General features: G+C 41.9%; 1 protein-coding gene across 2 annotated transcripts in view; it reads right to left on the minus strand.

Annotated features, from left to right (window-relative positions):
* Positions 1–24,889, minus strand: part of ATG3 (autophagy related 3) — a 77,947-nt gene that overhangs the window by 26,155 nt on the left and 26,903 nt on the right. For both annotated transcript variants that reach the window (XM_089665162.1, XM_089665164.1), the window contains exons 5-8: positions 16,949–17,019; positions 6,971–7,078; positions 5,295–5,344; positions 2,907–2,985 (exon numbers count right to left, since the gene is read on the minus strand). In XM_089665162.1, coding sequence (XP_089521288.1) covers positions 2,907–2,985; positions 5,295–5,344; positions 6,971–7,078; positions 16,949–17,019 — 308 coding nt within the window. The remainder of the gene's footprint in view (positions 1–2,906; positions 2,986–5,294; positions 5,345–6,970; positions 7,079–16,948; positions 17,020–24,889) is intronic.

Genomic DNA, 24,889 nt, shown 5'->3' on the forward strand with positions numbered 1-24,889 from the left:
TTGCTATGTACCTCTGTACCTATGGAAAAAATAAACATATAGAGTGTGCTTGTGTGTATAATATATAACACTCACTCACACACTCACATACTCAGCCAATCCCTCCACTGGCTTCCACTTGCCCAACGAATAAAATTCAAAATACTAACAACAACTTACAAAGTCATCCACAACTCTGCCCCCAGCTACATCAATAACCTGGTCTCTAAATATCTACCAAACCGCTGTCTTCGATCCTCCCAAGACCTTCTGCTCTCTAGTTCCCGTATCAACTCCTCCCATGCTCGCCTCCAGGACTTCTCCAAAGCTTCTCCCATCCTATGGAACTCCCTACCCCAATCTGTCCGACTATCTCCTAATCTATCCACCTTTAGACGATGCCTGAAAACTGTTCTCTTTAAAGAAGCCTCTCCTGCTTCTAACTAGTAAACTGCATTTTATTTCCTCCATCAGCTCATCCCCCCACAGCTATTAATTTTTGTATCACTCAATCGTTCCTCCTAGATTGTAAGCTCTAACGAGCAGGGCCCTCTGTTTCCTCTTGTACCAAATTGTATTGTAACGGTTATGTCTACCTTCATTTTGTAAAGCGCTGCGCAAACTGTTGGCGCTATATAAATCCTGTATAATAATAATAATAATTTGTTGCTTATAGGACTATGTAGCCGCAGATCAGTCAAGGTGCCCATGCTGACCTGTTTCCACAATCCAAAGCACCTACAATAGGCAAGTGAGCAATGGAAGAGGTGGCCTGGTCTGGTGAATTCAATTTTGGATGTTGACTTAGCCTCCAAATTCTCCAGATCTCAATCCAGTTGAGCATCCATGGGATGTTCTGGAAAAATAAGTCCAATCCATGGAGGCCCCACCTCACAACTTATAGGACCTAAAAGGAGGAGTCCATGCCTCAACAGGTTATGGTGGGTGGTCATAAAGTTATGGATGATCGGTGTGGTGTGTGTGCATGTATGTATGTATGTATGTATGTGTAATATTGATCTTCTTGTCAATTATGTTCACCCCTCTAATGTGGAGTTGAGCGCTTACATATTGAATTTTAATTTTATTACACTTTTGGTCATTCTCCCTCTTGATCAACATCCAGGCTTGTAGACTGCCACTGGTATAGTAAGCTGCAATTTTGCTCTATTTTTTTAATAGCAAGGAATGCCTTATAAGAAACTAGACTTACAGTTCTCATTTCCAAGAAAACTTGGTGAAGGGTAGGTATGGGAAACCTTGTTTATACAACTTTTGTCCCTCTAGCTACATACAGAAATTGGGTAAAACGCTGGCATACAACCAGTATATGACAATGTGGTTTTATGAAGAGAACATGGTTTACTGTTGATACCACGTTTCTTCAATCTAAAAAGTTCCTTCAACTATTTTATGCTCAGTCTATGCTGATAAATTTATCAGAAATGGAGTAAATGTGATAGTAATTTTTAACCACCATAAAACTCCAGGCAACAAATCTTCCTTTTGATTTATTATTAACAGTGGTGGGCATTAAAACACTTTCTGACAACTCTTAAAAAAAATATACTAAATATACTAAACTTATCAAGTGAGTGCGCCTCAATAAATAGCACATACAGCAAAATACAGGTGATTCAAGTTTTCATACATTCCAATATATCCAAAATCCTTTCCACATGTAAGCATCTCCAATAGTCTTCTTATATTCCACCTCCATCAAATATGATGAAAATATACCACCAAACTGCTCCTGAAGCATAACTTCTGGTCCCGCACATCCGGTAATCGACGCACGCCGACTCTAGGACAGGAACACAGCGGTAGCGTTGCCTTGGGAAATACTATATTTACTGTGCCAATGAGGCACTTTTAAATGTGAGAATAATTTTTACTTGTCTGCCAACATTGGTTTTAATAAACCTCCTGCACTATATTAACTTTTTCTTTGGTTTCTATGGTGGAGTGGAGGAGCCTCAATAGGATACAGATTTCCTACCTTGGTGCAAGCGGTGGAGTATCCAAAAGCAAATAAGTGCATGATGACCTTCTTTTTGATTAAAGGGGTCATTTTGATCTGGTGAGTGATGCACTCTCATGATTACAGTTTGGTGGTATATTTTCATCACATCTGGTGGAGATGGAATATAAAAGACTGGAGACACTTACATGCGGAAAGGACTTTGGATAGAATTGAATTTATGAACAACTGAATCACCTGTATTTTGTTATACAGTATGTGTTCTTATTGATTGAGGTACAGTTGTGTTCAATATATTAGCAGTCCAACTAACTAACCGAAGCCCGCTGTCGGCTGACATCACCGAGCCGGTCTAGGCTGGGGAAGGATCACAACCATCAGGATTCTGGAAAGTCTGGAAAGGCACCTGGCTAAGCCTCTCAGCAAGTCACTGAGAGCCTGAGCCAGCCGCCACCTCTCCCTCCACAGTCCAGCGCTCCCATGAGTGAAGAGGCGGCAGAGCAGACCACAGTGACAGACAGTCACCGCTCTCTGCTCACAGCAGCAGTGAGAACTTAGCGAAAAGTGGCCATGTGATTGCTGAGTTCTCACCCTTAGAGACGGTGACGGGGACAGATGCAACATCAGACCGATACTGCATCCAAGTAGGTATGTATGATTTAAAAAAAAAAAAAAAAAAAAATTTTCCATACTTCTCTTTTAAAGATTTCTAGATTAGATGCAAAAGGAAGACTAATTTAACTACTTTGATTCTGCCTTACTACTCAACAGCTGTTGAGATCAGAAATCAGGCAAACAGAGTGTATAGATTTAAAATGAGCCGACTCACAGAATTAGATCTGGGATTTAGTTGAAGAAGATAAGGTTATTAATCTCACTGGTTTCTATCAGTAACTAATGTACCAACTTTGGGTGAACTAAAATTTTAGTTTCTTCAAAAATTCACCTTCCATATCTGCTGCTTCACCTTCATCATCATCGTCATCATCATTGCAAGCTGGGTTACCAACTGCTTTCCCAGAATCCTGGGGATAAAAATACAACAAGCACAGTTAATATTAATCAAAGGACAAAATACACTGCATTTGTATTGTATCTTGTACTGCATGTTTTGTGGGCTATGTATGAGTAGCATATAAATAAAGAATTATTAGGAAAACACACATAAAAAAAAAATATCATGTTCAGCTTGAAAAAGTGCATGTGCAACACTTTGCAGACCAGAAACCAAGAGTATCAGCCATACAGAGGATTGGGTTTCAAGATATAGATGGATCGGGTTATTTTCCCAAATGAACAAAGAGTGATCTGTACCAATTACTCCTGTGTTCATTCATAATTGAAGCATAGTAAATAGTGAAAAGTTAAAAAAAAGAAAACAAAATAAAAGGCAAAAGGAACATGCTACACTCATATTTAGCGTGTACCATGTAACCTGTTCCTAAGCACCCGCTTCCAGCCCCCAGTATCCCCCTCCCTCTGCAGTCGATGTTGGCGGCCGCTCTGCTCACAAAGCCACATCATTCATTCACAAAGATCTGTGAACAAAGAAACTACAAATCCCGTCTGCCACCGCGGACAGACTTGTAGTTCTAAATTGACTACTAGAGCAGTAATCGGCGCACTTAGTCCATTGACTCTTCCTCCAGCTTTTTAACTGAAATCTCATGTATGCGCAAGCCTGACATTGTACCCATGATCCACTGCTTGCAGGTGCAATGCTTTGCATGCTCCTGAGGAAAAAAATAAAAGCAATAAATACACAGTTTTTTTTCCCTGCCAATATTGTGCATTTATTTATTTAAAGGTGAACTTAGGGGAAATAAATATATAACTAAACCCATAAATACTTGAAGGTAAAAAAAAATAAAAAAAAATCTAATGTCTTAATGCAGTTTTGCAATATTGGCATGTGTCAATTAAACTGCACATATCTTTGCAACTATTTTGCGTTTCCAGTTGTATTATACCTTATTTTTTCAGGACAAATTGGCCATTCATTTGGTGGTAAATGTTAAAGGATACCACCTGCATTTATTTTATTAACAAAAGGAAATCTCGAGACTATGGGGGGCTATTTACCAAAAACTGCAGTGCAAAACCTGGTGCAGCTCTGCATAGAAACCAATCAGCTTCCAGGTTTTATTGTCAAAGCTTAACCGTACAAGCTGTAGTTAGGATCTGGTGCAGCTGTGCATGGTAGCCAGTCAGCTTCTGAGTAAACCAGTTTTAGTAAATCCCCCACTTTGTGTCATTTTTGTTTGGGCAATAAAGAGCACACTACATAATGATCAAACTTTCAGTTCTTTATTTGGAGAAAAAAAAAAACCTGCACGCTGACATCAACATTGGTTCTTACACAAATGCTGACAAGGCGACACACAAACAGTAAATCTAAAACCTTTATTTATTTATGATCCTAAGACACCGATAATCAGACTGGCACTGACACAAATGTTAACACTTAAACTAGCACTGACTCTAGAAGGCCTCTTGCACACTGCAGCATGAAAAAAATACTTAGTACAGTGTTTCTCTTTTACTGAGATAAAGTGTAGCCCATTATTTACAATGTACACACAGGTGCGTAAAAAAGGGACACATATTCCTTAGTATAAAACAAAAAATAAAAAAATTATATATATATATATATATATATATATATATATATATATATATATATATATATATATATATATATATATATTGTATGCGCGAACGTGCATATGCACAATAATTCACATGAGTGCAACTATGCATATAAATACATGTGAATATGTGCAAAACAAGTGCCTGAAATTACATTTTAAAAAGCAGATGCTCAATCAGTACCGTGTGCGAGAGGCCTAATGATGGCAGAAACACTGAATCGGACTAATGCTAACAGGATGTTTTGATTTGTCATTTATAAAACTTGATAATACAGTTACAGTTCTACCTTTTATATTTAGCAGGCTGTTATGTTTTGTTTGCCAGTGCTAATACCAAATTAGTGTGTGTTTAGTTAAAGTATCCACACTGATAAAACATTTGTGCATCTATCATTGGACCGACAAAATCAGTAGCATCATCTTTTCTTCTACCAGGCTGATGCTTTGAAAAGAAAAAAAAAAAAGAAAAAGAAAAAGGTGTATAGCTTGTGGGGGTCTTCTACAAACTGAAAGCTGAAAAAGGAGAAAGAAAAAAAAACAAAACAAAAAAAACACGGTCTGGCCACCTGAGGTTTAGAGTGTTGAGCAGGGCCTGGAAGGGAAAGGGTTAAAAGGATCATAGCTGCAATTTAACAATGGTATTATCAAAGCTTTTCTTGATTTCAAGCAAGCCTCACACCAACCTGGGACTCAAGTGTTATTTCCTTTACGGACTCTGTTAGGTTGCCCACACCTAAAGAAAAAATAAATCAATATGCAAAAAATTAATCCCAGTTTAAGTAATTCCATTACTTTAAAAATCATATATAAAAAGTAATAAAATAAAGAAGCCTAAAAAAAAAATAAATCTGGAATTCAGGTCTGGAGATAATAGGTATTAAAAAAATAAAGCTGAATACCAAAGTTACACACAGAGTATTCTGGAAGGTGACATATTTTATGTCATTCTGTAAGCAAAAGCACCAAGTTGGTCATAGACCGACCAAGAATAATTTGTCCGTTTCAGTAGGGACCAGTCAAATTTCAATCAAAGTGTTTCTGCTCAACAGAAGTTGAATGTTTGATCAACTTCTGTCGACGGGATGTGCTCGAAAACTTTTGTTGATTACCAGCAGCTGCTGTGACAATACAGTGTGGGAAGAGGGGGAGATTCATTCATCCACCTCATTTGTGTGGATGGAGAAATCGTTTTTTTTTTTTTCCAGTCCGTGGCAAAAAAAAAACAAAACATGCATGCATTTTTTTTTTTATTTAGAATTTGTAAAACTGTTGTTTTTATTATATATGCAGTGCACATGTACTATAATGTACTATATTTGCAGTATATGTAGTACAAAAAACAAGGCCCCAACCCCCCCTAGCTGAGGTCAAGCTGTCTGCTGAGATGCAGTGAGAGGAAATGAACTAACCACTTCCCTAGGGCAGATTGCGTAGGTGAAGTCTATGTGGCAGAAACTGAAGTACCTGAAGATTATTTAAGAACCAAACCTGTCATAATTTCCAGATACTTAAAGCGGTGTTCCACCTGAAAAAAACATAAAACATAAAAGTGAGCAGCTACAAAAAAACTGTAGCTGCTGACTTTTAAAATACAGACACTTACCTGTTGATCATTCCAGCGGAGTCCTCACCACCGCTGGTTTCACCAGCCGTTTTCTCACCCTGGCGCCAGCATCTTCAGTGTGGGCACCCGGCTGTGACAGCTTGCGGCTTCACAACCTGGTGCCCACTCTGCATGCGCAAGAAGCGCTCCGCTTTCTGAATGGCCCCCGTAGGTTTTCTGGGACCCGTCATGTGTCCCAGAAGACTACAGGGGGGAGCAGGACAACTTCCGCTTCCGATCGCCTAGGCCAGGGGTGGGCAACTGTGGCCCTCCAGCTGTTGTAGAACTACAAGTCCCATGAAGCATTGCAAAACTGACAGTTACATGCAGGACTCCCAAAGGCAGAGGCATGATGGGATTTGTAGTTCACCAACAGCTGGAGGGCCACAGTTGCCCACCCGTGGCCTAGGCGATCGCAGCGGAAGTGGAAGCAGGTACCTGTCAAATTTGGGTACCCCCCAGGTCCCCAGAGGTGCCAAAACATAATGGGGAGTGGGGGACAAAGGCTTAAAGCGGAACTTCCCATTTTGGGTGGAGCTCCGCTTTAAAACACAATTCTGCAAAGTGCACTCTTTTAAATGCTATTTTGCAGGTATTTTTTTAAAATTCTAGAAGTCCAGAACTTCAGTAAGGCATCTGGGTTATGACCTCAAGCATTCCTTGCTTTAAACATACCTACCGATTGACCTGTTTTCAAGAAATAAAATATGGATTGCACGGACATTCATTAAACATTACATATACAAAAAAACGTACCTGCATGATGAAATGTGTCAACCCAGCCACCGTCACCATCATCCTCTTCTATAATTGCCTCTTGCTCATCTGAATATTCCATCTGTTTACATCTTTTGTAACATGGAACTAAAGTAGTAATAACTGTATTATTGAATGCTCTCCTGTAAATCTTAACATTAAAATGCAAACCACAGTTATCTGACCATTAAAGCCGCTTGCGCACAGTATTGACGTTTGAGCATCTACTTTTTTTGATGGTAACTCCAGGCACTTGTTTTGTACATATGTCCATTCACACAATTAAGATCTTCTACACATTGCACAGTGGTGTCATAAGAGACTTTTTCATGGGACTTTAACCACTTGCCCTCCTGAGGATTTAACCCCCTTCCTGACCAGGCTTTTATTTTGTGTTACGATATTGCGTTAATTTAGCTGACAATTGCGCGGTCATGCAACGCTGCACCCAAATTAAATTTATGTCCTTTTTTTTCCCCACAAATTGAGCTTTCTTTCGGTAGATATTTGATTGCCTGTGCATTTTTTGCGCTATAAAAAAGATCGACAATTTTGAGAAAAAAAAAAACAAAGCAATATTTTGAGTTTTTGCCATTGAACATGACCAGTAAAAAGATGAAAAAAAAAAATCTAATTTCCTCCTAAATTTAGGCAAAATGTATTCTACTACATGTCTAAAAAAAAAAAAAAAAAAAGCCCAATACGTGTAAATTAATTGGTTTACATGAAAGTTATAGAGTTTACAAATGGTGGTATATATACTGGAATTTTTTATTTTATTTTTACTACTAATGGCGGCAATCAGCGACTTATAGCGGGACTGCAGTGGACATTCTGACACTAGGGGGGACTTGGTGTCACCGACATCCTCAGTGACACCAGTACAGTGGTCCGTGCAAAAAAAAAAAAAAAGCACTGACACTGTACGGCACTGGGCAGGAAGGGGTTAACATGAGGGAAGATCAAAGGGTTAACTGTGTGCTTGGTGTGTTTCACTATGGGGCTGTGTCTGTGTGCTTTACTGTAAGCACATTGCTTTGAATGGCTGAGCACAGCCATCCAAAGCAGTGTGTCTGAGCTGACAGGGAGGAGAACTGTTAGTAAACAAAACAGTTCTCCCCGTCAGAGATCCTCGGTAATCACTGAGTGCCAGCAAGTAATTACCGGCTGGGATCCGGTGATTGACAGAAGCGGCCATGAATGGCTGCGCGGGTAGGGCGCACACGCACCCCCTACCCGGAGGTGCGAAACCACGTATATATACCGATTTTGCACACCCATGCCACCCTGTAGCAGTATTTCTGCTATAGGGTGGTTGGGAAGCAGTTAATTATTGTTTAGTATTTTTATATGAGATATTAGTCTGTTGAACTACACTTTATTGTTATTCATTTTGGTACAGGTGTGGTGAGGTCACTAACAGTGCTCTAAATAGCCATTATATTATTTTAAGGTATGTTGCGCTGATTGAATAGGGGTTTAGGCATTAATTACTGACCAAAAATGCAGATTTTCCTATAGTTTTGTTTACGAAGGAATACACGGCACTGATTTACTCGCCTGTGCAAAGGCACATTGTAAATAATAGGCTACATTTTACCTCTGTAAAAAAAAAAATGAAAGAAAAAAAAAAATCACCCCGTTTCCACTGTTATTTTACATAATGATAGTTAACAACTGCCTAACATATGTAGTTAAAAAACACAGTCTAATATCTGTTACTTTAAGGTATATGTAAATTCTCAAACAACAACCCATTTAGTTTAAAGTGGTAGTACACCTCGGCTTTTTTTTTTAAATCCCCTGCAAGGCATCGCTGATAGGGCTTCATCTTCACGCGGTCTTCCTTCCAGGCTAGCGGGCTGCAACAGCTTGAATGGCCGGGCCCGCAAGGCTCTCCACCACACGTGAGCCACAGGCCACAGCATGTTGTTATGTTATAACAATGCTGCCTGTAACATCATTCAGCATGACAGTTTTGGTGGTGGTTCAGTGATGGTCTGGGGAGGCACATCCAGGGAGTTACACACAGACCTCTATAGGCTAGACATTGGCACCCTGACTGCCATTAGGTATCAGGATGAAATCTTTGGACCCATTGTCAGACCCTACCCTGGTGCAGTGGGTCCTGAGTTCCTCCTGGTGCACCACAATGCCCGGCCTCATGTGACAAGAGTATGCAGGCAGTTAATAGAGGATGAAGGAATTCATACCATTGAATAGCCCCCACGCTCGCCTGACCTGAACCCAATAGAACACCTCTGGGATATCATGTTTCAGTCCATCCGACACCACCAGGTTGCACTTCAGACTGTCCAGGAGCTCAGTGATGCCCTGGTCCAGATCTGAGAGGAAATACCCCAGGACACCCTCCGTCGTCTCATTAGGAGCATGCCCCGACGTTGTCAGTCATGCATACAAGCACGTGGGGGCCATACAAAACTGAGTACCATTTTGAGCTGCTCCAATGAAATTTCAGCAAAATGGACTAGCCTGCTGCATCATTTTTTCACTTTGATTTTCCAGGTGTATTTGAGGGATATGAAAATTATCAACCTACAGAGGACTGAATTCAAACTGTGGGACTCCTTTCGTTCCTAACACATTACCCAGTATGTATGTATGTATGTATGTATGTATGTATGTATGTATGTATGTATCGCAAAAAATGTCAGTAGCAGAGAGTGCCTTGTTAAAATCCATGCTAGCTTTTTTATGGTCATCTTTGTCTCATGAGGGAGATTTACCTTTAAGCATTTCCTCTCCTTTAGGCACAGCAGGAGGTGAGAGGAAATCTTTTAAAGTGAGGAAAATGTTGCCTTCGCTGTCACTAGAACATGCGCCTGCATTAGAAAATGTTCCCCTCCTGTTCTGAGGACAAATCAAACATTTGTAATTTCCCTCATTTCCAGTCATAGTGACAGTGGTCACCATAAGAAAGAGAGTTGGAGACCCCCACCCCTATATATTAAAAAAAAATGCTTTAAAGATGTCTTATGAGCAAGTAAATGTCAACCACTGGTCTAGAGAGTAATATAAAAATATTCTCTGATTGTGTAAAGAAACTATGTTTTTTTTTTATATTAACAATTTTTTATTGGTTTTCGTGAAATACAAACAATATATTTCAAAGAATCAGAAGAGAAAATAAACATAACAGAAAGGTACATCGATGGCAGAGTTAAATAGGGTCAGGACCAGCTAAATCATAATTAACAGTGTGAAAAATATCAGGGTCTTGCAATGTGGGCCGGCATAGAAGAAGTGAAAGTATCCCATGGGAGCCAAATCATCTCAAATACAGCAAACGAACAACTATGTAGTGCAGTCAAATATTCCATCTGTCTTACATCAGCAATAAGTTTGTACAAAATCGGCATTGAAGGAGGATCAGAGGACAACCAACACATAGGAATGCTTCTCCTGGCCGCGGTCAGCACATGGACAGCGAGTTTCCTGGATAATTTAGGTAGTCCTGGGAATGGTAAACCCAGCAAAAAATGTAGTGGATCAAGTGGGAGAGAGACACGCAGCAATGAATTCAGCAAGGAGAGAACATCCTGCCAAAAAGGAGCAATGGAGCTGCATGTCCAAAAAATATGATAGAGAGAACCGAGGTCTCTACTACAGCGCCAGCAATCAGGAGAAGCATTCGGATTATAAGCATGCAGAACTTCAGGTGTTTTGTACCATAACATCATGATCTTGTAAATATTTTCCTTAAAAACCACACAGACAGAAGATCTAGATGCATTTTCCCAAATTTTCTGCCATGTCAATAAATCAATATCGCATTGTATAAATTGAGACCACCTACGCATATAAAGGTGAGTATTGCTGGATAAAGAGGGGGCTTCCATAAGAAGTTTATATGTATTAGAGATTATACCCCTGTGATGGGGACCCTGCATACATAGATGTTCGAAGGGAGTAGGCTTCTCCAGAGTCAATGAAGGTGATAAAGTGGAAAAAAAGTGGCGTATTTGAAGATAAATATATAGGTGTTGAGGAGGTAAAAGGGCTTTTTTCTGGAGAACTGGGAATGAGTGTAACTTACGAGTCACCGGGTGTACCAAGTGACGCAATTGAAAAAGGTTAGCTACAGCCCAATGAGACATCCGGGACATGGCCATGTTGTCTGGGAGATTAGGGTTACAGAGGATATTCGTCAGTGGGGAGCAATCAGAGGCCAGTGAAAATTTAGCCTTACATTTCCGCCAAACAGTCAGAGAAAATTGCATGGGACCAAGGAATAAATGGCGAAAGGAGGAGACATCCACTGCTGAGGTCGACCAAAGGAGAGAACATAGATGGGCTTGGGACAGTTGCAAGGATTCGATCTCAGTCCATGTGTTGGGAGGATAATGGGAAGACCATGACATGAGAAAACGAAGGTGAGTTGCGTAGTAATATGTTATTATATCCGGAGCCCCCAAGCCCCCCCTAGATCGTGGGGATAGCAAAACAGAACGTGCAATCCTGTGCCGCTTGTTGTGCCAAATAAAATGCAGGAAAGATTTCTGAAGAGAGTGGAGTTTGGACATAGGAACGGGAACGGGGAGGGTCGCAAACAGGTATAAAGGTTTAGGTAACACTGTCATTTTTAATACATTAATGCGTCCGAGGAAAGAAATGGGCAGAGCATCCCATTGTTTCAGGGAGCGAGAAATTGCAATAAATAGTGGAGGGAAATTGGCCTCGTATATGGATTGGTAAGAGGAAGTAAGATGAGTACCTAAATATTTTAAAGAATGGGTGCACCACCGGTAGGGAAAAGCTTCCTGAAGCAAGGATAGAACGGCTGGTGAGACGTGTATTGGGAGTGCCTCAGTTTTAGACGTATTAACTTTGTAGCCTGATATAGCCCCAAATTGTTTCAAGGTCAGATGCAAAATCGGTAAAGAAGTAAAGGGACTCGTGAGTGTGAGGAGAATGTCGTCAGCAAACAGCGATAACTTGTACTCATGGGTATGGGAATGTATCCCGCGAATATCCGGATTCAACCTGATGGATGTGGCCAACGGCTCCAGGCAAAGAATAAACAGTAAGGGAGAGAGTGGACAACCCTGACGAGTGCCATTGGACATCTGAAAAGGGAGTGAGAGAAAAGAGGCTAATCTGACCTGCGAAAATGGGGAAGAGTAAAGGGCCTTCAAGGCTGCTACAAATGGGCCTCTGAAACCAAATCTCTCCAAGACCATGAACATGTAAGGCCAACTTAACCGGTCGAAAGCTTTTTGAGCGTCTAAGCTCAATAACACAGCAGGGGTGGAAGATCGGTTAACCAGATCAATAGACCTCCTGGTGTTATCTGCAGCATGTCTGGAAGGTACAAAGCCCACTTGGTCCCTATGTATGAGTTTGGAAATAATTCCAGACAATCGGTTGGCTAAAATTTTAGTGAAAATCTTGTAGTCGGAATTAAGTAGTGCAATCGGACGATAGTTGTCTACAATAGAGAGATCTTTATTGGGTTTAGGGATAACCGAGATATAGGCACGTGAAAAGTCAGTCTGGGGTGTGACCCCCTAAAAAGGTCGCTATAAAGGGAAAGAAGATGGGGAGCCAGGATACCAATAAAGGATTTATAATAAGAGTAGGGTAATCCATCCGGACCCGGGGCCTTACGAGAGGGAAGATGTTTAATCGTGTCAAGTAGTTCCTTTAGCGTAATGTCAGCATTAAGGATGGCAATGTCTGGGGGTAATAGTCTCGGAAGTGACAAGGAATCAAAAAAGTCGTCAAAGGATGACTGTGTGAGAGGCGGGTGAAGGTCTGGAGTCAAACAGTTATACAGTTTCTCATAGTATGAGCCAAAAAGGGTTGCCATGACCTGAGGATCATAGGTAGGGCTTCCGTTTGGTTGGATTAAAAGATCAGGCATCGTAGAAGGAGACTGAGCTTTAAGTCGATTGACTAACATACGATGGGGTTTGTTGGAAAATTCGTAAAATTTCTGTTTAACCCACAGGAGGGACTGTGCAGACTTACTGGAGTCAAGAGTTTTAATGCGGTCACGGAAAAATGTTACCCTCCGGAGCCCAGAGATGGACGGCTTGGCCATCAACCGTCGTTCCGCCAAAGATAGTTGACGTACAAGAGAGGCCCTAGCACTCGCCGCAGATTTCTTTAAACGCGAGCCCATAGAAATACAGAGTCCTCGAAATACCGCCTTATGGGCCTCCCATAAAGTTGAGGAGGAAGCTACGGAGCCAACATTATGGGTAAAATAGGTATCAAGTCCCCGAGACAATTCATCCCTAAGATGGTCTGTAGTGAGGAAAGTCTCATTAAGGCGCCAGTGACATGGTTTGGATATAGCAGGAGGAAAGAAAAGGTTTAAAGTCAGAGAGGCGTGGTCAGACCAGGTAATGGGATTAATTTCAGAAGTGACCAAGAGTGGAAGCAGTGGGGCAGAGATGAAAAAGTGATCTAAGCGAGAATAGCTACGGTGGGGGGTGGAGTAGAAAGTAAATTGTTTATGGGTGGGGTGTTTAATCCGCCAAGCGTCGAAGAGACGATGCTCCCTTATCAGTCTACGAAAGGATTTTGAAGAGGAGCATTGCCGCTTTGAGGGTGTGGATTCAAAAAGAACTTTCCTGTCCTTATGGGGGGAAAAAATCAAATTAAAATTACCCCCCACAATCACATGCGAGGTGGAAAAAGAATCTAAGGCAGCTAGTGTTTGGGAAAGAAATTGCAATTGACCCGTATTGGGGGCGTATAAATGCAACAGAACAAGGGGAGTGTCACCAAGCATACATTCCAAAATAATGAAGCGACCTTTTTGGTCAACTTTGGAGGAAACAACCCGAAGGGAGCAGTGCGACCCAATCAAGATTGCCACCCCAGCCTTCCCGGAGGGATCGAAGGCCGAATAGGCTTGGGGAAAAAACCTTGAGGCAAAACGAAAGGAACCAGCTGATTTGAAATGGGTCTCTTGGACAAAAATAATGTCTGCTCCTGAGGATCGAAACTCCCTCAAAGCCATCCACCGTTTTTGAATGGAGTTGAGGCCCTTGACATTATATGACAGAAACCTCAAAGCCATTATAAAATAACAAGGATTGAAGCAAATGTGTTAGCATAAAAAAGGAATGAAATACCATCGATGTAATAGAATAAAAAACAAAAAACAGTAAAATAAACACATGAAAGTATAAACACAGAGATTGACATAAGTATCCGTGAGGATATAAACTTGGGATCAACAAATTGGCCCAAGTCGTCTAGGCCTATGGCTAGACAAAATTGGGAGCAGCACGACAACCAGGACATCAGAAAGGTCATCATGCCCGGCCAGACAAAACAGAAGTGAAAAAATGCACCCAACAATGGTTCGGCCGGACAGAAAAGAGAAACCTGAGGGAAAATTATGCAAGGGAAAAAAAAGAAAAAAAAAACCAGGAGGGAAGGATCGTCACCGGAAACACCCCGGAAAGTCACCCCAGAGAGTCCTCAGACAGGCGGATCGGTCAACTGAGGATGACGTGGACGTTGTGGGGTACGTGAAAGTCTCTTCCGACCTCCGCGGACTGGGGTCCAGATCTTGCTGGGGGTGGCGGATGGGCGAGACGGAGTCGGTGGCAGAGGAGACACATCTTCTGACAAAGGTGGAAGTCCCAGGCGCTTTAAGAAGGAATCCGCCTCAAGAAGATCACGAAGCACAACTTGGGTATTATCCCTAGTTACGACCAGCCGGAAGGGAAACCCCCATCGGTAAGGGACATGATGGCGTTGAAGGTGTGTGGTGATCGGCTTCAGGGCTCGCCTCTTGGCCAGGGTAATCGGGGACAAGTCGCAGAAGAGTTGGAGTCTGTCACCTTTAAATTCCTGAGAGGATGTGTGGCGAGCAGCTAATAATAAGGCTTCTTTGCTTTGAAAAAAGTGGAAGCGAACTATGACGTCGCGTGGTCTAGTGCCTTCGGCAGGTTTTGGGCCCAATGAGCGATGAGCCCTGTCAATTCGCCAATCCGCTTCTGGAACCAGGGGGGCGGTTGCGATAAAGAAGGATAGAAGGTGACGGTGTAATTGTGTATCAGCGATAGATTCGGACATACCGCGTATACGGATATTTTGGCGCCGTTCCCTGTTTTCTAGATCCTCTTGCTGGAGCTGCATTTGGGACATGGAATGCTTCAAATATGCGTTATCCTCTTCCAGGACATGAACGTATTGCACCAAATCATCAAACTCAGTCTCCAATTTATTCGTGCGATCTCCAATCTGAGTTATTTCCCCTCTGAGATCTAATGCCAGCTTTCCAACCTCAGCGGATATGGATGCGGTGATATTGCGTAGAAAAATTTGCAGCTTATCATCCAACGCTGAAATTGTGAGGGAAGGAGATGGTACAGTGTGCTGAGATATCTGGGTGGAGGGAGGACGATTCCCTGATGCAGAGCATTCCACTGCCCCCCCAGATATATGCTGGGGATCAGAGTCCTCCATCTGGGGCTGGGTCAGGGCAGAGGCAGGCATGGAGGCTGAGATGCATGAGGGTGCAGTACCCTCTGTGACCACCGGGGGGCCGGGATCTCTCCCTGGGCTCCTGGCCATACTAGAGGCCGGGGATTGCGGCCTGGACAGGAACCGCCGGAGCGGCGATGGCCGCGACTCCTGTGGCTGCGGGGAGGGGGGCTTCCAGCGCCCTATCTTCCCCATACAGGTCTCTCCGAGGTGCCGGGCCAGGTGCCTGGTAGATGTGACTCACCCTTGTGCAGAAGGAAGCAGTGGCGCGTGACGGGTGAGTTCGTGCTGGCCGGGGATGAGCGGAGCTCAGCTAAAATGCAACCGCCATCGTCCCTGGCCACGCATGCGCCCCAAAGAAACTATGTTTACATGTGAAGTAAATCTATTCTGTTTCTCTTTCATTACTGTCCATCAGCTCCTCCCTGCCAGAAGCTCAATTTGTGGGCATAACTATTAGGTAGCTCAAGCAGAGCTTTGTTCTAGCTCTCCACTTCTGTGAGCATGCCCATCTTTGTAAATATTCTTTTTTGCTGTAAGTCATCAGACATGATCCCTCCCCCCTGCATACCTAGTGATGGTCAATCAAAACGCATTAGCCATTTGTCCTCTACTGAACAGCATGGTCAACCAGAACAGGAATACAGTAGAATCTTCGGATAAGAACACTAGTTCTGGAGACCCTAGTGACAATCGTGGATTCTCTCACTTGGAGGGATTTCCTCTCACGTCACGTTATGGCTATGGGATAAGAAGTGAAATCCTTGCAATAAGACACAGCTAATTGAAAAAGAAAAAAAAAAAAAATTCCAACAGAGGTTGAAACCCTCTCTTATTATCTCAATTAACGCTACTTTAAAGTGTATATACAGTCTTTTTGTTGTTTGGACCAAGAGCTGAAATATTTGGACTCCGTTGGGTTTTCACAGCCATCTGGGTGCCACTAGATATATTTTCCCTCATTTAATGTCATCATCACTGGCCTTTTATTTGCTCCAGAATCTGCTTGTCTCACTATACAAATCTCTGGGAATAATACACAAGAGAGCACACAGGCTCCTAGTGCAGTAACTTTTTGCTACATACACACGGCAACAAGCTGGGCTGGTCAGCTGTTAAAAAGAGTTAAATTATCCCGATAGGACATTCTGGTATTTAAGAGTGGCTTCCATGTTCCCCTGTGGACTTGAAAAAGAAGGCTCCGCCCCTAAAACACGTTGTTGTATCCATCCGACATGAAACCAAACATGCTTAACTTGCAATCAAAGCTCGTTGACTTAGGTCCTTACTGTCTAAGGAGCCACGTTTTACCAGACAAGGAAGTAAGAGTAATTTTAAAGGTGTAGGCTATTACCTGGTTAGCGGACCAAATTTCTCTAACTCCCTCTGCGGAGTGACGCACTAAAACAAACATGGAGCCCCCAATAGCAGTAAGAACCTGAGAGATCTCATGTCTAACTACACATTTTTTTACAGAACAGAAGGAACCATTATTTGACACATTCTTACCATTTTTTGTCACCAGAAACTGTTTTTCGTTAGGCAAATAAGGTTTAACTTTTGAGTCTTCTCCTGCTGCCCTAAATAAGGTTTAAATAGAAAACATAAATTATGAAAAGCAGAACAGATTTTGTTTTTAAGTTAAGCACTGACATAAAATAAATTAAAAAAAAAAAAAATTACATTGATTATAATCAGAGATCACTACACGGCATCTGCAAGTGGACTCTTAATTTGTTGCCTGAAGCGCTGGTGCCTCTAAAAGGTACTAGCCTGTCAATATGTTCTAGACTCCAATTTATGGGACCCCCTTGGTATGTTACTGGCCCCCCTTTAATCCACACCAATGAAAGAAGAGCCTTCACCTCTTCGAGATAGTGAGCTCTGGTTGCCTCCCCTGGAAAATTTCCTACAGACACAAATGGAACCTTGGCATTTAGAATGGCTGTCAGGACTCTGTCTGTACATTGACTCTGCCCTTTATGAAAAAGCATAATAGGGTTCATAAGAATAAACGCCACATTGTGTTTTTAACAGACTTAATTATTTCTTCATAAGCAATTACATCATTTATTTGGCAAAAGCATAGCCGATTCACACATATAAAATATAAAGAAAATAGACTGATAAATTATTTAGTTTCATCTCTCATTAATTGCATCTGTTATTGGTTAAGGCACAGTTCACATTAATTTTTCAACACAAAAGCTGCCAGCACAGCTGTAACTATACAGAAAAAAAAATGATTTCAGTAAACAGCATGTGGAAAACTAGGGGTTCACGTTTAAACTTTTTGAACTGATCAATCACATTTTAAAATGTCAACAGAATGCTACTTCAAACATCTGGAGAAGCTAAAAAGTATGTAAAGTAGTGAGTGCACATCTTGTATAACAGTGTAAATTTGCTGTCCCTTCAAAATAACTCCACACACAGCCATTAATGTCTAAACCACTGGCAACAAAAGTGAGTACACACCTAAGTGAAAATGTCCAAATTGGGCCCAATTAGCCATTTTCCCTCCACGGTGACATGTGACTCGTTAGTGTTACAAGGTCTCAAGTGTGAATGGGGAGGAGGTGTGTTAAATTTGGTGTTATTGCTCTCACTCTCTCATACTGATCACTGGAAGTTCAACATGCAACCTCATGGCAAAGAACTCTATGAGGATCTGAAAAAAAGAATTGTTGCTTTACATAAAGATGACCTAGGCTATAAGAAGATTGCCAAGACCCTGAAACTGAGCTGCACCGTGGTGGTCAAGACCATACTGTGGTGGACTCACTTCTGTGAGATACTGTACTTTGGGTTCACACTTGTGCAGTGTGGCATACCCCATGTGATTCGCACAGGAACCGCACTGCATTCCTGTGCAAATCACATGCAAATTCTGTGCAGTGCAATTTTAGCCATACATTTTGTATGGCTCAAATCGCACTGCATTTGTACCAAACAGGTGCAAGACCCTTTTTATGGTCCGCACTAGAATCGGATCGCATGGGTATTCACACCCATGCAATCCGAATCACACCGCATTTTGCGCACAGTTTTCGGTGGGGTTAACAAACACACACCTGCAGCAGTTCGCATGAACTGGGTGTGATTGTGATGTGGTGCAGAATTTGCTGCAAATTCCGCACCGCATCAGTGTGAACCCAGGCTGAAGGTCTTTTTTTATACTACCAAGGCATTGGCTATTTTTTGGACACTTAAAGCTGGAGAATGATTTTAAGCCTTCTTATTGGTAAGCGAGATCAGATTACAATGTAATACAAACAAATGGCTTGGGAAGAAGGGACAGGCATATTATATGTTTTTATATACTGTATATGTCCATTTTGCAATGTTTCGTAATATGATATTATAATACAAACGTTCTATTTTTTCATGGATTAGGGCCAGATATTCAATCAGATATGTAATTCTGTTTAAATAAACAAAGAATATGGTGGTATCTAAACTATGATTTAAAGATAAAAAGTTTTTTTTTTCAGTGAGGAGATTCAGTACCAAACACATTATACACGTTACGTGTAACCGTGTATACAGCCATTACCTGCAGGCAGTTGCTTCTAGTAAAATTTTCCCTTAAGTGCACCTTTCATAGCCACTGGATATTGCCCTGCTCTAAAAAGTTGCGCAGCTGGTTCCTCCCCTTCTGCCCCTCTCTCATTTACATTGTTCAGATTACTTTTCTCACACAATGCATTGTGTTCTGTAAATGGAGGCGTTGAATAACAGGATCCCCACCAGCCATTCACAGAAAATTCAGGCACAAATTCAGGCACCCATACTAGTTGAGTATTTTAAAATGTTTAATGATCTTTTATTTAAACTTAAGTAAATTAAAAAGTAATTGGAATTTTTTTTTTATCCGTCTGGGATTCAGTTTTAATAAACTGCAACTTTGCCAAATTAGTACAAGAGTACACCACAATGACTTGATCAGATGCAGTCATTGTACTACAGAAGTCAACATGTCCTTATATGTAGTCAATGTCAATCTTTGTAGCTTCACCATAACAACTTAAAGCAGAACTTTACCTAGAACAGTTTTATAACAAGCAATGTTCTTTAACAAAAAGGAACATACATTCCACATTAATATTTATGATAGTAAACATGGGGTGTGCTGTAAACTGCCTCCAGCATTGCTCCTGTTGACCACTCCCTTTTCTGAGCTTTACAGTGCTGAAGTTTCATGGCTGCAGAGGGAGCGGGGGCACCTACTGAGGAAGCCTAGCAGGCGTAACATGTATAGAGGCGGAGCCACACTGCAAGTAATGAATGTAAAATTCACATGGTCTTGGTGATTTTCCTGTGTTTTCTGTGAAAGCATATGGTATAGGCAAGTTTTTTGTGTACATTGTGAAGCGCATATCATAATGCACAGAGTGCATTCTTGATGTAAGCGTTTTATTTCACTTTTTTTTTAATAAAGTGAGGTTTTAAAGCAGAGAACACTATTAATCCCATTTTTGTGTTTACTTGTGACCTGGCCTGTGAGTATTGCGCTGCAGGAGGAAAAAAGTACTAGAGTGGAGTGAAGGGGATACTGCCTTGAAAGGAATAACATATGCCCTCATGACCTTGATTTTTATATTGGGGTCCATACTGGGAGGTGAGTAGCTAGTTTGCATGTTTGGAATTTTGGACTTTTAATTTCAGTTTTTTATTAAAAGTTCTGCACTCAAAAACTATATATGTCACTTTCGGTAATTGCAATGTGTGCAATTCCAGCCTTAATACCATGTCTTGGCTCAGCTAGAGGGGAAGGCTGGCAGAAGCTTTACAGTGCTGAAGTTTCATAGCTGCAGCTGCAAAGAGAAAGAATATCAGAGAGATAAGACACCATCTCTGTAAAGCTGGGTATACACTGGCCAAAACCAGGCCGGTTCAGCAGGACTTGGCCAACTTTCAGTGTGTCCAGCAACTGATAGAAGCCTAACAACTAAATTTTGTCTAAGGGATGTGCTGGAAAACCAGCATTTGATCAGGGCTTGCAGCCAATAGCTGAGAGTGATGATCAGTGTATTCTAGCCAGGGGAGACTTAGGTTCATGCAGCAAATCGGTCAGTTTTTTTTTTCGTTCAACCAGTGGGTTGAGCAAGAAAAAAAAAATAACTGGCAGTGCGCATCCTGCTGGAGTTCAACTATTTGGTGTCTCCCTGGCAGCAGAGCTTGTTTTGCCACTTCTACTGGATTTTGTTTTTTTTGCGCTCTCTCCTTAATCTGTGTTCCCTTGGTACAGCCTGTATCATTCAGTTGTTTCTCCCCTCCACACCAGCAGTAAATCTTGAAGCTGCCAGCAGATCTCCATCAAGTGACTCACTGATATTGGCACAGTGCTGAGAATACGGGACAACTTAAGTTGTGCAGTGCAGGGTGAAAGAGTGCCTTAATGTATTTAGGCACACTATAGGCACTTATTTTTAATGTGCTGCATAGCTTTACCTGCAATAGGGCCAGCCTGAAGTGATCTAGCAATAAGGGACAAGGATAAGTCCACATTTAGGAACATGTTACACCCATATTGCGGGTGTAGCAAGTTGCTAAAGCACTTGCCAACACCCCAGCCTGATCCCCCATTGTGACAGTAAGCACTATACAGGACAGCCATGTGGGTCTCCGCCCACACAGCTGTGTCATTCACTCACAGAATTCTGTGAATGGACACCAAATTGTTGTTTGCCATTGTGGCAGACAGCATGTAGCTCTCAATGAACTGCGAGGGCACTGGTGAGCACTTTCACAGTTCATTGATCTCCCTGGATTTCAGTAACAGTGTACTGAGAATCTGCAGGAGTTTGACATTGCACCCAAGATCTGCAGATCGCAGGTGCAATGCTTTCAGGCTCCTAAGAAAATAAATAAACGCACTTTTTTTTGACCTGCAAAAAAAAAAAAAAATGTGCATTTATTATTGTTTTGTAAAAGATGAACTCAGCCTTTAAATTTTCTGAATAAAGTTCCCCTTGAAAAGTAGTTTTAAGAGCCTGTGATGACCAAACATTCTTTTCAAGTGAGTTCCCATAGACTATTCAAGTCTATGGGAATGTAAAACCTGCTTGAAGCAGGTCAGAAAGGTCAAATGAAACAGTCAATGAAAACTGCCTCAAACTGATGGCTTCAACACAAGCTGGAAGCATGTCAACAAAGCCCTAGAACCTCCAAGTTCATTCACTTTGGACCCACATATCCCCCAGTGCATACCAATTCACAAACATAGCCAACCTCTCTTGGTGAATCCTAGCCCACGAGCTAGATAAGAACAGTGAGGAAGGATGTTTCTTTCCTGCCAAGATTGCTGAAGGAGCAAGAATTGCAAAGTCCCAGATAAAATGTGGCGAGCTGTATTATGTATGCAAGGGCTGGGTGTCCTGAACTGAACTTTCAACTCAACAGGCTGATGTAGGAACAGATACATGAAAGGTGTGTCATAGGACACTTTGTAATGTCAGTGCCAGAGTACACAGATCCCTACCCATTCTAACCCTCTACCAAGCTGCTAACTTATAACAGCATGACAGCCACAGATTATTATTATTTATTTCAGGTACTTATATAGTGCCGTCAATTTATGCAGCGCTTTACACATATATATTGTACATTCACATCAGTCCTTAACCCTCAAGGGGTGTACAATCTAAGTTCCCTAACTTACATTCATACATACACATACTAGGGCCAATTTAGACAGGATCCAATTAACCTACCAGCTTCCAGTGCTGGCCACACCTGCAGATAGAGCCCCTATTAACTTGAATGGGGCAACAATCAGCATGTCTCCAGTCTCAGTGAAGGAGGCTGTAGATGTCATGCTGAGCTGACTAACCAGTTGGATGGTGCATTACAAATTAAATTTAAAAGGGCTAAGTAGGGTAATTTAGTGCAGTTTCCCTTTAAATGTATTTTTTTCACTACGGTTAGTATATTCACTTTCTCTAATAACAAGCACACCAGAAATAATGAGTGGTGAGTGTTAGCACTGTGAGGCTATAGGGAACTACTGAGTTAAACAGTGCTGTCATTCAAACATATTTCAGGCATTAGAGCAGCAATGGGCAAACTACGGCCCGGCGGACCTTTTAATCCGGCCCGCGGACCTAGGCTCCTCTCACAGTCCGCCCTGAAGACCGGTGTAGCATGAAAATCTGTCTCCTATGAGGATCTGTCCCCCTCGACGTATCTGCACATGTGCCGGAGATCGCCAATCGGCTGCTAATGCCTGAAACTGGCACATGCGCAGATACGTCGAGGGGGACAGATCCTCATAGGAGACAGATTTTCATGCTACACCGGAACGGCGCGGGAACACGGCGAGAGGAACGCGCAGAGCAAAGGTAAGTGAATTGACACAGGGGGGACTTGGGGACTTAATATGGGGGATGAATTAATATGGGGGATGAATTAATATGGGGGATGAATTACTATGGGGGATGAATTACTATGGGGGATGAATTACTATATGGGGGATGAATTACTATATGGGGGATGAATTACTATGCTTACTATGGGGGAATATTACTATACTTACTATGGATGACACATACACATCATTCATCTACTCTTGGTCCGGCCCCCGGGTCCAATATATAAACCCATTGCGGCCCTCAAGTCAAAAAGTTTGCCCACCCCTGCATTAGAGGCTGGAGGAGGCAGGGTTCAGCACAAGGAGGATCAACAGATTATTGATGCTCACTCATAGTCCTACACAGCAGAACAGAGTAAAAGTCAAGATAGGAAAGCAAGAGGAAGCCGCAAAACTGTAGGCTGTAAATAGCATTATCACCTACAGCTCCTAACCCTCTTGTATTGAACTGTATTGTTGCTGTATTGTCTCCTGTTATATTGTAAAGCACTGAGAAAACTGTTGGTGCTATATAAATCTTATATAATAACAACAACAGGTAGATCTACAGTCAGGTCCATAAATATTGGGACATCGACACAATTCTAACATTTTTGGCTCTATACACCACCACAATGTATTTGAAATGAACAAGATGTGCTTTAACTGCAGACTGTCAGCTTTAATTTGAGGGTATTTCCATCCAAATTAGGTGAACGGTCTAGGAATTACAACAGTTTGCATATTTGCCTCCCACTTGTTAAGGGACCAAAAGTAATGGGACAGAATAATAATCATAAATCAAACTTTCACTTTTTAATACTTGGTTGCAAATCCTTTGCAGTCAATTGCAGCTTGAAGTCTGGAACACATAGACATCACCAGACGCTGGGTTTCATCCCTGGTGATGCTCTGCCAGGCCTCTACTGCAACTGTCTTCAGTTCCTGTTTGTTCTTGGGGCATTTTCCCTTCAGTTTTGTCTTCAGCAAGTGAAATGCATGCTCAATTGGATTCAGGTCAGGTGATTGACTTGGCCATTGCATAAAATTCCACTTCTTTCCCTTAAAAAACTCTTTGGTTGCTTTTGCAGTATGCTTTGGGTCATTGTCCATCTGCACTGTGAAGCGGCGTCCAATGAGTTCTGAAGCATTTGGCTTAATATGAGCAGATAATATTGCCCGAAACACTTCAAAATTCATCCTGCTGGTTTTGTCAGCAGTCACATCATTAACAAATACAAGAGAACCAGTTCCATTGGCAGCCATACATGCCCACGCCATGACACTACCATCACCATGCTTCACGGATGAGGTGGTATGCTTAGGATCATGAACAGTTCCTTTCCTTCTCCATACTCTTCTCTTCCCATCACTCTGGTACAAGTTGATCTTGGTCTCATCTGTCCATAGGATGTTGTTCCAGAACTGTGAAGGCTTTTTTAGATGTCGTTTGGCAAACTGTAATCTGGCCTTCCTGTTTTTGAGGCTCACCAATGGTTTACATCTTGTGGTGAACCCTCTGTATTTACTCTGGTGAATTCTTCTCTTGATTGTTGACTTTGGCACACATACACCTACCTCCTGGAGAGTGTTCTTGATCTGGCCAACTGTTGTGAAGGGTGTTTTCTTCACCAGGGAAAGAATTCTTCAGTCATCCACCACAGTTGTTTTCCGTGGTCTTCCGGGTCTTTTGGTGTTGCTGAGCTCACCGGTGCGTTCCTTCTTTTTAAGAATGTTCCAAACAGTTGTTTTGGCCACGCCTAATGTTTTTGCTATCTCTCTGATGGGTTTGTTTTGTTTTTTCAACCTAATGATGGCTTGCTTCACTGATAGTGACAGCTCTTTGGATCTCATCTTGAGAGTTGACAGCAACAGATTCCAAATGCAAATAGCACACTTGAAATGAACTCTGGACCTTTTATTTGCTCATTGTAATTGGGATAATGAGGGAATAACACACACCTGGCCATGGAACAGCTGAGAAGCCAATTGTCCCATTACTTTTGGTCCCTTAACAAGTGGGAGGCAAATATGCAAACTGTTGTAATTCCTACACCGTTCACCTGATTTGGATGTAAATACCCTCAAATTAAAGCTGA

This window comes from Staurois parvus, unplaced genomic scaffold, assembly GCF_062004578.1.
Source record: "Staurois parvus isolate SC_StPar_1 unplaced genomic scaffold, SC_StPar_1.0 ptg002140l, whole genome shotgun sequence".
In the NCBI taxonomy this organism is placed as follows: Eukaryota; Metazoa; Chordata; class Amphibia; order Anura; family Ranidae; genus Staurois; species Staurois parvus.